At 40.4% G+C, this 17,764-nt stretch overlaps 1 protein-coding gene across 1 annotated transcript in view; it reads left to right on the forward strand.

Annotated features, from left to right (window-relative positions):
• The first annotated feature begins 7,134 nt into the window (after positions 1–7,134).
• Positions 7,135–17,764, forward strand: part of LOC140724740 (latent-transforming growth factor beta-binding protein 2-like) — a 411,525-nt gene continuing 400,895 nt past the window's right edge. Inside the window, exon 1 of the mRNA XM_073039256.1 lies at positions 7,135–8,243. Within this exon, the coding sequence (XP_072895357.1) occupies positions 7,474–8,243 (770 nt within the window). The 5' untranslated portion in view covers positions 7,135–7,473. The remainder of the gene's footprint in view (positions 8,244–17,764) is intronic.

Here is a 17,764-nt window from a genome sequence, read left to right on the forward strand (position 1 = left end):
CAGTATCTAATCACTGATTAGTTTTTCAAACAGCCTAAACTACCCTGAAATACTGCCCAAAGCCAGGTACTCATCAAGGACAAGGGCCTAAGGGAGCTCCACTACTGGCAGATTCTCCTCCTTGACACAAATCATACAGAGCTGGAAATATAAAACTGTTCCTGAGTCCTGGAACTCCCTACTGAATAATGTTATGGTAATACCTTCACCAGGACTGAATTAGTTAAAGATACTGGTGCAACATTATATTTAAGGGCAAGTAGGAATGAACAATAAATATCAGCTTTGATAGAGAAACTTCATCATATATATATATATATATATATATATATGTATATTTCATAATACCATAATACATAGGAGCAGAATTAGGCATTTTTGGCCTAATTTTGACACTTTTGACTCTGCTCTGCCATTTCATCATGGCTGATTTATTAACCCTCTTAACCTCATTCTCTTGCCTTCTCCCGTAATACCATAAGACATTGGAGCAGAATTAGGCCATTCAGCCCATTGAGTCTGCTCCAGCATTCAATCACGGCTGATCCAGGATCACACTCAACTGCATACACCAGCATTCTTGCCATATCCTTTGATGTCCTGACCAATCAGGAAAATATCAACTTCTGCCTTAAATAGACCCACAGGCTTGGCCTCCACCGCAATCTGTGGCAGAGCATTCCATAGATTCACCTCTCACTGGCTAAAAAAATTCCTCCTTAACTCTGTTTTAAAAGGCCACCCCTCAATTTTGGGGTGTGCCCTCTAGTTCTGGATAACCCCACCACAGGAAACATCCTGTCCACATCAACCCTATCTAGTCCCTTCAACATTTGATAGGTTTCAATGAGATCCCCCTGCATTCTTCTAAATTCCAGTAAGTACAGCCCCAAAGCTGTCAAATGTTCCTCATATGTTAACCCCTTCATTCCTGCAATCATCCTCATGATTCATTTGTGGAATCATCAACCGTGGGATTGAGTTTAAGAGCCAAGAGGTAATGTTGCAGCTATATAGGACCCTGGTCAGACCCCACTTGGAGTACTGTGCTCATTTCTGGTCGCCTCACTACAGGAAGGATGTGGAAACCATAGAAAGGGTGAAGGGGAGATTTACAAGGATGTTGACTGGATTGGGGAGCATGCCTTATGAGAATAGGTTGAGTGAACTCGACCTTTTCTCCTTGGAGCGACAGAGGATGAGAGGTGACCTGATAGAGGTGTACAAGATAATAAGGGGTATTGATCATGTGGATAGTCAGAAGCTTTTTCCCAGGGCTGAAATGGCTAGCACGAAAGGGCATAGTTTTAAGGTGCTTGGAGGTAGGTACAGAGGAGATACCAGGGGTAAGTTTTTTACACAGGGAGTGGTGAGTGTGTGGAATGGGCTGCCGGCAGCGGTGGTGGAGGTTGAAATGATAGGGTCTTTTAAGAGACTCCTGGATGGGTACATGGAGCTTAGAAAAATAGAGGGTTATGGGTAAGCCCAGGTAGTTCTAAGGTAGGGACACGTTCAGCACAGCTTTGTGGGCCGAAGGGTCTGTATTGTGCTGTAGGTTTTCTATGTTTCTATGTAACCTCCTCTGGACTTTCTCCATTGACAGCACATTCATTCTGAGATATGGGGCCCAAAACTTTTGACAGTGCTCCAAATGCAGTCTGACTAGTGTCTTATAAAGCCTCAGCATTATCTCCTTGCTTTTGTATTCTGTTCCCCTTGAAATAAATGCAGGATTGCACTTGACTTCTTTACCACAGACTCAACCTGCAGATTATCCTTCTGGGATTCTTGCACGAGGATTCCTAAGTCCCTCTGTACCTCTGGTATTTGAACCTTCTCCCCATTTAGACAATAGTCCGTGCTATTGTTCCTTTTACCAAAATGCATTATCGTACATTTCCCGTCTGCCACATTTTTGCCCATTCTTCCAATTTGCCTAAGTCATGCTGCAAACACATTGCTTCCTTGTCACTACCTACCCCTCTACTTATCTTTGCATTATCCACAAACTATTCCTCAAAGCCATCAATTCCATTATCCAAATCATTGACAAACATTGTGAAAAGTAGTAGTCCCAATAATGACCCCTGAGGAGCACCACTAATCACTGGCAGCCAACCAGAAAAGGCTTCCTTTATTCTCACTTGCTGCCTCCTGGCTGTCAGCTATTCTTCTATCATGCCAGTAATCTTTGACACCCTGACTAATCAAGATCTTATCAACCTCTGCTTTAAATATACCCAATGACTTGGCATGAACTGTGGCTCCAGATACTGTACATTAAAATAAACTGGGTAGTGTGCGGGGAGAAATGAAGAGGAGTGAGTATCCACAGATCCATGAAGAACATGTCTATAAGCTGTCACGTGATATAGAATCATTTGAAGTGAGGAATACAAGAGCACATGGGTATTGTTAGAACTCCATATAACTGCAAATTCTGAACACAGCAGACAGTTCTGGTCTGACATCACAAGAAAGATGTGATTCACTTGAGACTGCGAAGGAGAATTGAAAGGAATGGCGTAAGGTCTAGAACGATTCAGCTGTGGAAAATTATTGAATAGGTTGGGATTGTTTCCTTTGGCTCAGAGAAGTTTCCTCTGAGGAGAAACATCAACTGAGAAGCTTAAGGTTGTGAGGTACCTGGACAAAGTATAGAAAAGGCCCTTTTCCCTTAGGAGAGTCAAAAATCCCAGGAGCAAAGATTTATAACAGTTGTAGGAAGATTAAGGGAGATGAGCAAAAACAGCTCCATCCAGAAGAAAGGTTGAATTCACATTTGTAGAGGCAGAAACACTTATTGCGTGTAAAAGCATTTGATAGGCACATGATGAGCTATGCCTTGTACACCTAACGATCAAAGGAGGTGTGATTGGCTGGATAGCTGTTCCTCAACAAATAATGGCATATAAGGGGCAAATGGGCTCCATCTTACATAACTATGAACTTTTATACAGGATATAAATGGATACTGTTGCTGTGTTGAGTGCTTCATGTCATCATATTTATTAATCTGTTCCTGGGTGAACAGATAGCTTTCAATGTTCATTGACTTCATATCATCTGTTCTTACTTGTTGAACTTGTTAATTACTAAAAGTTATTTATATAATTTTTGTCACTGAAACACGTGCAATAATATCCATTCACTCCAGACTGAAATCAGTCATTCATATTGTGGAACAGAAGCATTCTACAATATCAAAGCAACATGAAAGAAGCTTTGAGTCCACTGCAATGCACAATGCCCTATGTTCTAAATGTCAGTCATTGGTGCTGCAGTCAATATATGGTAGAATGAAGAATCGTAATAACCTCTTAATAAGGGAGAATGACAGAGCATTAAAGGTATCAGTCTCAATAGAAGATGTTACAGGAATAGCTATTTAAACAGCACAAAGTACAATCTAACCATCACTCATTATTGCCCATTCATCGGCAACTTAATTTAAAGTAGTTTCATCACTTGTTAGTTACCTCAACACATGTCAAATACACAGTATCTTGCAGCAGAAACTTGAATAAAATGACTTTTGCAGTGCATTGAGTGGGGTATGATATATAACAATCAAAAAATATTTGCTTATTTGGCTATATTTATTAAATAAATTGTAAATGCATCTTAATGTACAGAAGAATTTAAAATACAATATTCCAACATGATTCAATTAAATAATCTATTATTCTGTAGTTATTTCCATCCTTCATGTGTAAGGCTTTCTATATACACTATGCTACATAATGCCTATCCAACTTTACAAATGCTAATATATACAGTAAATTATCTTCAAATTTTTCATAATACATTGGGTATATTTAACGTGGAGGTTGATAGCTTCTTGACTAGTAAGGGTATCAAAGGGTATGAGAGAAGGCAGGAGAGAGGGGTTAAGAGGAATAATGAATCAGCCATTGTGCAATGGCCGAGCAGATTTGATGGGCTGAATGGCTTCATTCTGTTGATTTATCCTACGTTTTTATAGCCTACATAAATAATGATCAGCTTTGTAACTGGGGAACTAATAGCAAACTCTTTAATCCTGTCCTTCATATAAACTATTTGTTCCTGACAGAACATGAGTGACATTTGCTATTCTAATTCTCTAAATTCTCCCAATTGTTTTAGCTTTTACTCATCACTATGTGCTTTTTGTAGTAGTTCTGACATAAGAATAATGCTTCTGGATGCTCAGAAGATAGGGAGGAACCCATCAAATTCATTGACAAATGGGGAAGGGGAATAATTATCTGACCACCCTTCATGCAGATAAAACACAAGATATTATCGATCAGGACCAACTACTCTTAACTCAGTCTAAATATACAGAGTTCATCCTGTATGAATTTTGAAACTTTTACAATTGGGATGATATTAACTTTGTTTTTGCTTTAAATGTACACTAAGGCAAGCTAATCATTAACTAAATTTAACCTTAGTAAAGGTTTATCTTCTGTATGTGTATTCCTTGTCATTTTTGCTAAGGAGTATCTGTTGTAAAATAACTTTCCAGCTCTAATGGAAAACAGTGCCATGCGGAACTATAATTATGAAAATGGCCTTGGTTGATTTGCCCTCTGACATTTCCATCCTGTTAGGAAGTAGCTGTCCTTTATTTACCTCCTGCCCAATCTACTCCCAAAGGCAGGATGGACATCAGGGCTCATTGTCTGGGGGGAGTTGTGGGTTTCACCTGTTTCCTATAGAGGTTATTCTGGTATTAATACTTTTCCAATAGTATAAGCCCTAACCTTCTCAGAACAATCTGTAACCAGTCCACACTAATTCCTCAGCGTGTATTATTTAGTTGTAATGTTTTAGTACTTATTGTAGCTTTGAGCATTTTGAAACTTGATTCAGCCATCACTTCTTTCACACGACACAAAACATTTTGCAACATAAAAGGTATTATAACTTGCCTAGGAGCAGCGAGGTACATGGCAAATCGCCTTTCCTTTGATTTTTGTTTTTTTCTCTTTGATTACTTTTTGCACATCTCTAGCCCAGAGTCACAACCAGACTATATAACAGTGTCTTCCCCCAAGCTATCAGACTCCTCAATACCCGAAGCCTGGACTGACACCTTGCCCTACTGTCCTGTTTATTGTTTATTGTAACGTCTGCACTGTTTTTGTGCACTTTATGCAGTCCAGTGTAGGTCTGTAGTATAGCTTTCTCTGTGTTTTTTTTTTATTACGTAGTTCAGTCTAGTTTTTTGTACTGTGTTATGTAAACCATGGTCCTGAAAAATGTTGTCTCATTTTTACTATACATTGTGCCAGCAGTTATGGTCGAAATGACAATAAAAGTTGACTTGACTTGACTTGATATAGTTGATGTGGAACTATAAGGCAATCTATGCCAGAGAGTTAAGACGATTGTTTTTATTCTCTACAACAGCCTGAATTTTGCTATTGCTCAACTCTGGAGGCCCTTTTTATATATTTCCTAATTGTGTTCTATTGACAAATTTCAAACGTGTAGCTTATGAAACTGTACATGGTGCTCAATTATGAGTTAACAAAAGGAAAGGCGAACCAGGCGAAATTTAAAGACATGTTAGATCCTATGTATTCTAATTAAGGGTCTAGTCAGAAATCCGTTTCGAATACGGTTAAGAGATACAATAGTCCCAGTAATAACGTACCGACTCCAGTTCCTTTAACGACCGCCCCAAGACGTTTTATCGCTGGAGGCATGATAGTAATAGAATTCACTTTGTTTACGCACTAAACCATTAAGAGCATCTCAAAAAGGAAGGGTCGAACACAACTTATAAATGTTGGGGATGACATTTGAATTTCGAAATGACGGGAGCATTTAATGTTTAAATGTTTAACTTCTTCTCCTGATATTTAATTAGTAGTAGCATGTTAAGGGTCTGAAATATCTTGATGGAGCTCTGGAGACTGTGTTAGAGCCCAGCTATGGGACTAGAACCCAACGCGCCCAACTCCGTGTTGAGTTTGGATCGGGTACCAAAAAAAAATGGAAGCCTTTAGGGACGGATTAACTGTTGTGAAGTAGGCTTTTAATTTTATACCAGGCAGGTCTTGGTGAATCAGGGAGGAACGACTGATCGGGGGCTCGTAATCAAAATCATTTGGAGCTCCACGAGAGGATGATATCGTGGAAGTTCTGTTTGAGTAGGGAAGGGTTAAAAGTGTTGTCTTGAAATAGTTATGGAGGGAACACGTATCCGCACCTTTTTTAGTCACAGGTGCTAAATAATCTTAGTGACTGCGAGAAAAATGACGACCAATATGTCTTTTACTGGATCACTGCTTGTTCTGAGAAAGGGGTAAACTGTGCCCACATCGGAGTGGATAGATTTCAGTCTGGTAGCCCCGCACTGCTCGGTTTGCTTTGAACTTTCAGACGAGTTGCCTGATTTGTGGCGGCATCTGTTTAAGGCTCCAAAATCGACCATCTGGGTAAATGAGAAGGCAAGGGTGGGTGGGGGGCAGGGAAAGTGAAGTGATTGTCAGTTTGTGATCTTGAAGGATTCGACATTAGGGAAAGACCCATTCGGACACTAATCAAAGCCAGGAATAAGTTATTTTTCTTGAAATGGACACATTCAAAGCTGTATATCTTATTGAGATTAAAAAAAAAATAATAATTACTACTTTGCAAATCATTATTTTAGTTTTAATTGAAAGAGTAAGGCTGCCTGAACAACACAGGGCGCTCTGACAGTTGTGGTTCGTTAATTGCAACCACTTCCTAAAGTACCTCAGGAAACGAGCCTCGCTGCCGGATCAGTCATCTCTCACCGGGAAATCACCCCTCTATTAGAGCTCGCCCCTCTATATATTGTGCAACATATTCTGTTTTAAAGGGTAGCGCGAATTGTTTGATGACAAATATACGGCATTTAAGACCGAACCAAGCAGGGTCAATGCACTAACAACGACTCTTGGATCCGCGACTAAATTTTTGCTTTAACGCGTTCGCTGATCTTCCCCGAATGTTGTTGATCTCCTGTCAGCAAACGGCGGGGTGTTGCATGCACACATTTTTTTTTAAAGTCTTTATTTCTCTCTCGATACTAAATTAGGTTCTGTCCTTACGTCAGAGTTCATTGAGAGTGGGCGAGAGCGTCCTCTGTACGTAATGCCTGGTTCAGAAGGAATCCGAATGGGAAGCCAGAGTTACTTCAAAACTCCAGGGCAGAAGCTGTTTTTTTAAACCACAGTTACTGACTGGGAGTCTGACAGTCACCCACATGCACCAGAACCTAAGAGAGTCGGCAAACTTCTAAACGTGGATGCGGAGCGACTTGAGAAATTATTTGAAATATTTAGAAGCCATTTATTTTTATTTTGCAAGAAATACGTCTACACTTCAGTTTTGCAGAAGGGCTTTTTTTTTTAGTTTTACGCAAAACCTTGTGAGGATTATATTGCAGGACTACAGACCAGGATTGTTAACTTTTCATCAAGAAGAACGCGAAATCATCCGGCGTGTGACATGGAGCGCAGTTGGTTCGAGATTTGCATCCCCGTTTTGATAGTGCTGGGGCTTTCTGCTGCGCCGAATGAGTCTCGAGAGGATTTTCGCGGGAGGTCTGTACAGTCCCGGGGACTCCGAACGGGAAATGGGATCTCCAACCTGACAGCGAATAGTGCAAGACTACCTGGCCACAGCAGAACACTGAGGGGCCAGAGAAGTCCGGAGACAAATCCCGTTTTGTTTCGGATGCCATCGGATGCTAATATGCCTGTTTTACTTCGGGCAGCGCGCCCAATATCAAATTTCGGTAGAGAAGCTAACTCCCGAGAAAGCGGCACTCATCGTTCCCGGGTAAATGGACAGGTTGCAGCAGGGACTGGGCGCGTACTGCCCAATCCGCTAAATTATAACCCCGTTACATTACAGAGAATCAGTTCAACCTCACCCAGGGCGAGTCGTCCTATTACATCCCGGATTAGCGCGGTATCGTCCCGGGAGAGAAGCGGGACACACCTCTGGAGAGCACAGGGTGGTAGGCATACATCGGCATGGACGCATAACGTCGGCTCCTCCGAAAGACGAAGTGCTTTTATTTCTGACGCTGGCGGTAGTCCGGTTTCATTACGGGAGAAGAATCCCGCTTCCACCCCACTTTCACCTGTCCGGACCAGCTATCTAGCTTCAGATGCTCCGAGGGCAGGGCTGACGGCCGCGGCTTCTCGGTCGAGGAGCAGGCAGATTGCCAGACAGAACCAAGGGAGACGCGCACCGACCAGGAGGTTGATAGGGTGAGAGTTAAAGTATCTGAATGAAATACGATATTACTTTACATTCAAAACTTTAATCATTGTATTGCACTCTAATGCAGGTCTATGCGCTCTACGTTAATAATTAAAAAAAACACATTATGCGGTAAATGAATAGTATGGGCCACTAGGTTATATTTTGAGTTTTAATTTTGTTTTGCAATATTTCATGGGGCATGATGATAAGACTAGAAAGGCGCTTTTTCTCCCGATATTGTTTTTAGTTTGAACTTCTACAGGGGAGAACATGTACTGCAATATATAAAATCCACCCTCATTCTCCAGTAACCAGTCCCAATTTAATGTTTACACTGAATTTCTGTACCTTCCCGCGCTGTCTAATCAAGTTAATTCGTCGTAAGATCCCACTTGCACTGAGCATGCTAGTTTGAATTCGCAGGTGGCGCAACAGTATCGTACAGAAAATCTCTCCACGTGTGTTTCTTTACATTTCGTCTTAACTGTAGGTAAACATTTCCAGAGACCCCGAGTCCCCGATGGCCAATGTGCCGAGAGACCCTGCGTGGTCTCTCGCAGAATCCGTCTGCTAATAAAAAGCGAGGCGAATAAATCGTCCAGTCGCTATCCACAGCAAAATCATCCTCAGAATCACAATCAAAATCAGGCTTAATATTACCGCATATGTCGTGACGTTTCTTAACTTCGCGGCACCAGTACAATGCAATACATGATAATACCGGAAAACTGTGAATTACAGTAAGTAAAATAGTTAACTGCAATAAGTTATGCAAAAAAAAACAGAAATGAAAAAAGTAGTGAGGTAATGTTCGTGGTTTCAATGCCCATTCAGAAATCGGTTGGCAGAGGGAGAGAGGCTGTTCCTGAATCGCTGAGTGTGTGCCTGTATCTCATCCCGATGCTAACAGTGAGAAGAGAGCATGCCCTGGGTGGTGGGGGTCGTTAATGATGGACACCGCCTTTCTGGGGCACCGCTCCTTCAAGAAGTCTTGGGTACGACGGAGACTAGTGCCCATGCTGGAGCTAACTAAATTACTAAAAACTACAGCTTACTACGATCTTTTCTCGCCCTTTTCAAGTTGTTTACATTATTTTATCCACTCCTTTCGCGTCAGTTGGCGAAATCAAACTATATTGTGCGGCAATCGATGGGTTAAAATAGTACAATGTAAGTAAAAAACGATTGGCATTTTTCGTTTAGATTACAAAGGCACACCAGATCCCCCGAAGCACGGCACACTCGTGTAAAGGTAGCCCAATACAACCTGCGTATGATTGTGCACTGGTCATGAACAACTTGTTTTCGCTGGTAAATCTTGCGCTTAGACATTGAACCGATCTTGTGTCAGTGTGGGCCAACATGCCATTTGCACGGTGAGAGAAATACACCGGTGGAAGACCTTACTGGTGTAATTAGGTATTGAACATGGTACCAAAGGGGGTAGTTCTTTTGGACAGAGTTGGGAAGAAGTTCATACTTGTCTGTAAAGTGGCATTAACAAGCTAACAATATCCCTTCTCGTGCTGCTATGCTCTGTTTGCCTCCGGGGTTGACGAGGGACCCCGCTTTAATAAGCGATGCCAGAATGAAATCACAAACCTCGCTTTAATGACTTCATGCTCTTAAAAAAAACGACGGCGCCAACAAGCTCACTTGCGAGGGAGGGGGTGGGGTCGAAGGAATATTTCTATCGTTTCTGCAGAAAGAAAATTAGCCGCCTTTTCCTTTTCTCTAGCCAATGGCAATTTTCGAAACACCGAGGATAAATCTTCTTAACAATGACTTCTTATCGGCCGGTGGCAACGGCAAGTCTCCACAACTGCTCCCGGGTGTGATAAATCCCAGATCAGCAAACGGGGATCCAGCTAATGCAGATCTCTGAAAAAATAATTCCGTTGCATTTCTTCACTTGGACGTTTGAGTTGCTTGTGCCGATGTGTATGAATGATTTCGCAGTGTGACACTTTGTAATGACATCTTTAACCTTCCTCAATTCTTGAGATCAAGCAAGAAGGGAGAGCAGTTCAATCCCAGGGAGATCACTTAAATTGGTAGTGTCCTGTTTCAGATAATCTTTGTTGCTTTAGGTAAATAGAAACGCTACAATACGCATCAACACACACACACACACACACACACACACACACACACACACACACACACACACACACACACACACACACACACACACACTCACACACACACACACACACACACACACACACACACACACACACACACACACACACACACACACACACACACACACACCACTAGGAGTAGCAGATTTCGAGTCTGCCAATGTTAGGCAAGTGCCAACTATGCGATTTTATGAGTATAATTGCGAACTCATTGAAATGATTAGAATAGTGTTTTACTTTATTTCAAATGAGTTAGACAGAAACAAGAAGCGTTAATGTGAAAATAATTAAAGTTGACTGGTTGGATCCAGTTAGTGGCAACATTAAATGATAAACATTCATTCTCTACATTTTTTTGTTCCGTTTTCCATGTAGCAAAGTGGAAGGCAACAATATTGAATATGCTGCATATTCATATATCACGTTCCGTTTTAAAGCAATTATTTTATATTGGGGGTGGAAAAAGTTAACATTTCAAAAACTAGAATGAATCCAAAGCAGTAAACAACATAATTTTTGCAGTTTTGTAAGAATATTTTGAAATTGTTCTAAAAGAATAATGCCTGGGGACTTGACAATATAATGAATAATTTGGCAGATTCTGTCCCATACAGTTTACTCAAATCTTTCTGTATTTACCCTACTGAATACGTATAAGACAATTGTTCTTTCTTTTAATTTGGAGATGTTGAATGCAATAATGATGTAAGGATACAGAATAAAGGGAGGAAATGAACAGAATGCACTTAAGATAACAAAAAATAACAGCATGTGACCCTTCAAGCTTGCTCCACTGTACAAGATCTTGACTGATATTCTATCAGAATGTCCGTCCCTTATTATGCAAAAATAAATCATTCTTCATTTTCAGTGATTATTTCTTTACAGCCTTCTGGGATAGAGAATTCCATCCAGATTCACTGCTATCTGTGTGAAAAAAATTCTCATATCAGTCTTAAATTGCCTAGTCCTTAATCCAAAGCAACACCCATTGATTTTAGACTCTTTGGCAAGGGTCTCACACCCTTCTCACACCCAGTCTTTTGAATTTTATCAGAATTTTCATTCTTCTTAAACTCTAGAAAAATCATCTCTCCTCAGATGGCAGACTTACCGTCCCTGGAATTAATGCATTCATGGCAAGTAGAGATTTTTTCTTAAAAATAAAACAGCAATAAATATAATACTGTAGAGAGGATTCACCTAGGGCCTAAGTAATTGCAGTAGGACAGCTTTACTCATGTACCCAAACCCTTTCACAATAATGACATTCACGTTCCTAATCAATAGTGGGCTCTGCATATTGACTTTCAGATACTTGGACTAATGGACACCCAGGATCCTTTGAATGCTCATATTTCTAACCTTGTTCGCTATAATAAAATATGCATTACAGCTTTGTGCACCAAAGTGGATATACTTTTAAGAAATCCACATATGTACAGAGGAGATTTACATGGATGTTGCCAGGATTCAAGGGACTGACTTCTGGAGTGAAGTTGAGCAGGTTGGGGTTTTTTCCATTGGAGCATAGGAGATTGAGGGATGATTTACAGAGCTATATAACATTGTGAGTGTTAGAGATAGGGTGAATGTGCACAGTCTTTTCCCTGGTGTTGGGGAATCAAGAACTAGAGGGCATAGGTTTAAGATAAGAGAGGAGATATTTAATAGGAAACTGAGAGACAACTTTTTCACCAAGAGAGTGGTCAGTTTATGAAATGAGCTGCCAGAGAAAGGATGAGGCAGGTGCATTTAAAAGGTACTTGGACAGGTACTTACTGGTAGATAGGAAAGCTTCAGCAGGATACAGTCCCGACCCAGACAGATGGGAATCTGAGTCAGCATGGATCATTTGGACTGAAGGACTGTTTCCATCGTGTGTGACACTATAACACTACGGCCATTGTCTTTGTCCCCTCACTCAGCTTGCCTGTGGACCCTTGAAACTTTTTAAACCATTCCCAAATAGGGAGCACAACACATATAAAATATTCGACTGACTACATTATTGTAATAATGACAAACTTAAGTACAGGTTGAGTACACCTTATCTGAAATGTTTGAGGCTGAAAGTGTTTAGGATTTTGGATCTTTTGGGGATTTTGGAATAGATAATGAGATGGCTTGGGATTGCTATCATTTCTGACTCTGAATTTACAGTATGTGCTACAGTAAGCAGTCTTTGTCTTACACTTGTTCATCACACATATGTACTTAACAGTAAAAATGATTACATACCATTAATATAATGAAAATATAATGTGTAGGGTAACAGAAGCAGTAACGGCAACATCACAACACCTGAATCAGCTGTTGAACAACACGAATAACAGCAGGCTTTCAGTCTCCACCTACATTGCTGTGTTTTGATTAAAAGGTTACACTACATTGTATTTGTATTTTACTTTTTTATAGGTTTTATGTAAAGTATAAAATCAATCTGCATTGTAGGCTTGTTCTGGTGTTAGATTTTCATCGGTGATGATCTTTGAAAACTTATGCATGAATTTCTCTGCTGCTTTATGATCAGCAGACTCTTTACCTTTAAATTTTTTTTAAAGCTTTGGAAAAGAAATGCTGTGCCTTTTCTTAAATTCCTGTAACCAACCTGCTGAATATTCACAATTACATTCAATTTTCAGTTTGTCCTGATAGATCTTTGCTTGTTTCATGATCAGCATATCGTTAAGGAACAGGTGTTCACTCCAATGTTGACAAATCCACTCTTTCAATACACAATTGAGATCTTTATTTTTCATGCAGTGTTTTTCTATTTTTCATTAACTTCTGTTTATTACATACATAAGCTCCCTCCTTAGAACTGTTTGTGGTGCACAGAGATCAGCACATTGCCTAGGAACCTTTGCAATGCCTTGTGGAAGTTTCCATTTGTGACATCATGTCAGCGTTCAAAATAAACTTCAGATTTAGGAAATTTTGGATAAGACGTTAGGGGTTCTTGTACTCAACATGTACAAGTTCATAAGATTCAAATAACTGATGTATTTACATTTTTCATGTTTACATAACTCACACGACTACGCTGCAATATTTACTAAAGTCACAACCCAGTCTCTTAACTCTAAACAACCTCCCTCAACAAAAAATTGGCAGATCAGGTTTTTTTTAACTACACTTCTAAACTATGGAACTCAGTAGCTAAAACTATAGGGGATGCAGACCCAGTTGATGCCATTAAACGCTAGCTCAAAACCTATTTATTTAATCTTGCTTTTAACTAACATTGTTCTGTCTTTTATTTTTTGTTTGCACTTTATGCCATTGTAAAGCATTTTGAAGTACATTTGTATGAAAAGCACTCTATAAATAAGTTACTGTTATTATTATTGTTAAAAGAAAGGAAATTAAACCAGGTTTTCTCTTTCTGAGAATGCAAACTGCTTTCACAGGAGAACACAATAGAAATCATAACACAAGCAAAATGCTAATCCTTTCATGTATTACAAGAGGCTATTGAGCCTCGTAGCTTATTTTTATTGTCCATGTTTCAGAGTCTATGATTTGCTGGTAGGGTCAGCAGTTATTGCCTTTCTCCACTCACACATGAGCCGATTCTTGAACCACAGCATTCTTTCTAGTGAAGATACTCCCACAGTGCTGTTGGGTAGGAAGTTCCATGATAAAACCCAGGGTTGAAGAAGAAGTAGTGATATAGTTCCAGATCAGAATGTTGAGCAACTATCTGAGGGGTAGCATGATAGTGTTAGCAGTTTTACAGTTCCAGCAACCCGGATTCAATTCTGCCATTGTCTGCAAAGAGTTTGTACGTTCTCCCCTATGGCCACTTGAGTTTCCTCCGGGTGCTCCAGTTTCCTCAACATTCCAAAGACATATGGGTAAGTGGGTTAATTGGTCACATGAGTGTAATTAGGTGGCATGTTTGCATTGGGCCAGAACAGAAAGGCATCTCTAAATAGAAAAAAGAACAGGGGGGAGCCTGCAAATAGTGGTGCACTAATGCACTTGTAGCCCTTGTCCTTCTTGCTGGTTGAGTCTGTGGCTTTCTGAGATTCTGTCCGAGTAACCTGGATGAGCAACTGCAGTGCATTTTGTAGATGCTTCCTCACACTTTTTTAGATGGCACTGCAACTACTTTCTTCTACTGGTAGAGTGATTGAATGTCTATGGTGGTTAATAGGAAGCTTTCCCCTGAAAGCTGTCTAGTTCTTTGAGAGCTCTTAGAGCTACCTTCATCCAGATAAATAGGGTATTCAATCATATTTCTATCTTATGTCTTATTAAGAGTGGAAAGTCTATGGGGTATCTGAGGGTAAACTACTATCTGTCTCTGACCTGCTCTTGTATCCACTGTATCGATGAAGCTAATTCATTTGTGTTTCTCATTAATAGTGATTTTGAAGGAAATATTAACGGTAATGGTCTCTAAGTGGGATAAAATCTCATTTGCTGTCCATGTGAAAAAATAATTTCTTGATGTTGTGGCAACATTCATGCCTGTGGCTCATACCATTAAGGTTAAGTAAATTCCAACCAGCCCCAGCAATGGAGATTGGGATCCTTAGAGCTGGCTGTCATTGTGATGTTTAGATCCAGTGAGTGTGGACTAGTTCATTGTATAGATTGCAGGAGTCCATAACTTCTGATCTTCTAGTTGTTATTAGAGAACTCATAGCCATAAGAAAAATGTTGCCCCGCTCACAGAAAATAAAATGGCTTGGTCATATATTTAGAAGAATCAGAATAGATATGTTGATAATGGGTGGCAAAGGAAAAATTGAGCAGGGGAACTAAAAATAATGTTTTTTTGCATTTCACTGTTGCGCACAGAATTCCTCACATTTTAGTTGTTTCTTTTTGCAGACAAACTGCCTATTTGCTTTAAATAAGTAGGTGTCTATTTAAATATGTTAATTATTGTCTAATACCTGCCTTGAATCCCAGCATGGGTCACCTCAAGTAGCTTGTTTGTCAGCTTACTGGATATTTCTTGTAGCATTCTGGGTGCTTCTGGAACTGGTTGGTGCTGCTGGCTTCAGGGAAACAGAACTAGTAATAATCTCAACAGTGGCAGGAAGTTATCCTGACAGGAGCAACATGTGTCTCACCATGATGGTACTGTAATTCAACTAATGCAGTATCTCAGCATTCCCACTGATCTGCAGGACAGCATAATATACTTATGCTTCTCATTCATCTTTGATGCCTCTTCTGGATAAAAGATTTTTAATAAATAAAAGAACCAGCATGTCTTCACTTTGCCCAATTTAAGCTATTTGGTGCAGACTTCAAGAGAAGCAGTTAGGGGAAAGGGGGCCAGAGGTAGGGAGACTCAGGGACCTAATTGAAGATTGCAGTCTGTCAACAAAGACTAACAACAAGAATGCAGATGAAGATTTCTTGAACCTCTTCTGGGTGAGGTTTCGGCTGTAGGCTTGAGGTGGCGCAACTGTTAGGATGGGAAGTGGGTTAGGTAGATGCAGGACAATTGGCTATTGTATGGCCAACCATGAAGAAGGCAAGCCACAGTAGTCAGTAAGTTAGATGAGGCCACCCTCAGGGTGGAGGAGCAACACCTTATATTCCATATGTGTACCCTCCAACCTGATGACATGAATATCAGTTGTGGCTTCTTGTAAATTAATTTCCTTTCCTTTATTCCCAACTGTGACTTTTTACTTCTTCTCTCCTGCCTATTACTTAGCCCGGTCCCCTCCTCCTTCCCTTTGTCCTATGGCTCACTCTTCTCTCCTCTCAGATTCTTTCTTCTCCAGCCTTGACCTTTCCCACCCACATAGCTTCCAGCTAGCTTCTCCCCCCACACCTTTTTATTCTGGAATTTTACCCTTTCCTTCTCAGTACGTCTTGGACCAAAACGTTGATTATCCAATCATTTCCATAGATGCTGCCTGACTTGCTGGTTCCTCCAGTATTTTGTGTGAGTTTGTTTGGATTCTAGCATCTGCAGACTTTCTTGTATTGAAGTACTCTAATTGTTAGATGGGTGAACAGCACTTTGAACTTTGGACAGCTAGCAGTAGGAGATTGGGGAGTAGAGAAGATGAGTACATGTCTGGGAATCAAGAGAAGGAAGACACAATGGTTTAACAGGAAAGAAGGTAAGAAATGGGGCAGGTACTAAGAGGGATGAGGAGCAAGAGAGTGGGGAGACTGAGGGAGCAGATCGGGGAAAGGGGTCAAAAATAAGTAGACTGAGAAAAACATCTGAGAAAAAGTGTGTGAGCAAGATCATGTAGCTGAGTTCATTTTAGGGGAGTGTGTGTGTGTGTGTGTGTGTGTGTGTGTGTGTGTGTGTGTGTGTGTGTGTGTGTGTGTGTGTGTGTGTGTGTGTGTGTGTGTGTGTGTGTGTGTGTGTGTGTGTGTGTGTGTGTGTGTGTGTGTGTGTGTGATCTATGCAGCAAAGTCTTGTCTCTAATATCAGACCAAGTCCTTGCTCTTTCAGGGCAGTATGGTAGCTGATCTGCAATACCTCTTCTACATTAGACAATTAGATCATAAGACAAAGGAGCAGAATTAGATCCATTTGGCCCATTGAGTCTGCTCCACCATTCTATCATGGCTATTTTATTTTCCCTCTCAGCCCCCATTCTCCTGCCTTCTCCCCATAACCCATAAAACAAGGACCATTTTTCAGTGAAACAAAAGTATTATTGATCTTGAGAGACTGTATAAGAGGAAGAATAAATCTTTATTTTGCTGTTTTTTCCATTAGCTTTCAAATAAGAGTGTCTAGATACACAATCATGATCTTAGCTATTCATAGTTTAAACAAAAGACTTCTCTCAATCTCAGCTACAGTTGAGTGTATAAAGGGAAAACGGGAGGATAAATATAGGACCCTGGTGAAGCACTTTGTCAAATGGTACAAGCTGAATCATCTGCAGCTCAGTATCAGTAAGACAAAGGAGATGATAATGGACTTTAGGAAGACCAAAACTGTACTGTTACTATTGATGGTGAGGACCTACAAGAACCTAGAGGTGCATCACTTGGTACTTGAGTGGAGCACCAACAGAAAGTCTGTGTAGAAGAAGGGCCAGAATTGTCTCTACTTCTTGAGGAGACTGAGATCTTTTGGAGTTTGCAGGCCTCTCCTTCACATGTTCTACCAGTCTGTTGTCACCAGTACAATCTTCTATGCGGTGGTGTGAAGGGGAGATGCCATACTACCTCACTTCTTATCTGGACGGCATGAGTGTGCACCCATTACCGTATAATATTACGGTAATTCTTGCACTACCATCTTATCAGTGTGAACTTGGAAATCTAGTAAATTTTCTAATCTTTGATTTGTAAATCTTGTATGTCTTATTTTGAAGTTAACTTATTTTTTATTCTTTCCTAATTCTCTTCTAATATGTGTGTATCTGTGCATTTGT

This window comes from Hemitrygon akajei, chromosome 3 (genome assembly GCF_048418815.1).
Source record: "Hemitrygon akajei chromosome 3, sHemAka1.3, whole genome shotgun sequence".
In the NCBI taxonomy this organism is placed as follows: domain Eukaryota; kingdom Metazoa; phylum Chordata; class Chondrichthyes; order Myliobatiformes; family Dasyatidae; genus Hemitrygon; species Hemitrygon akajei.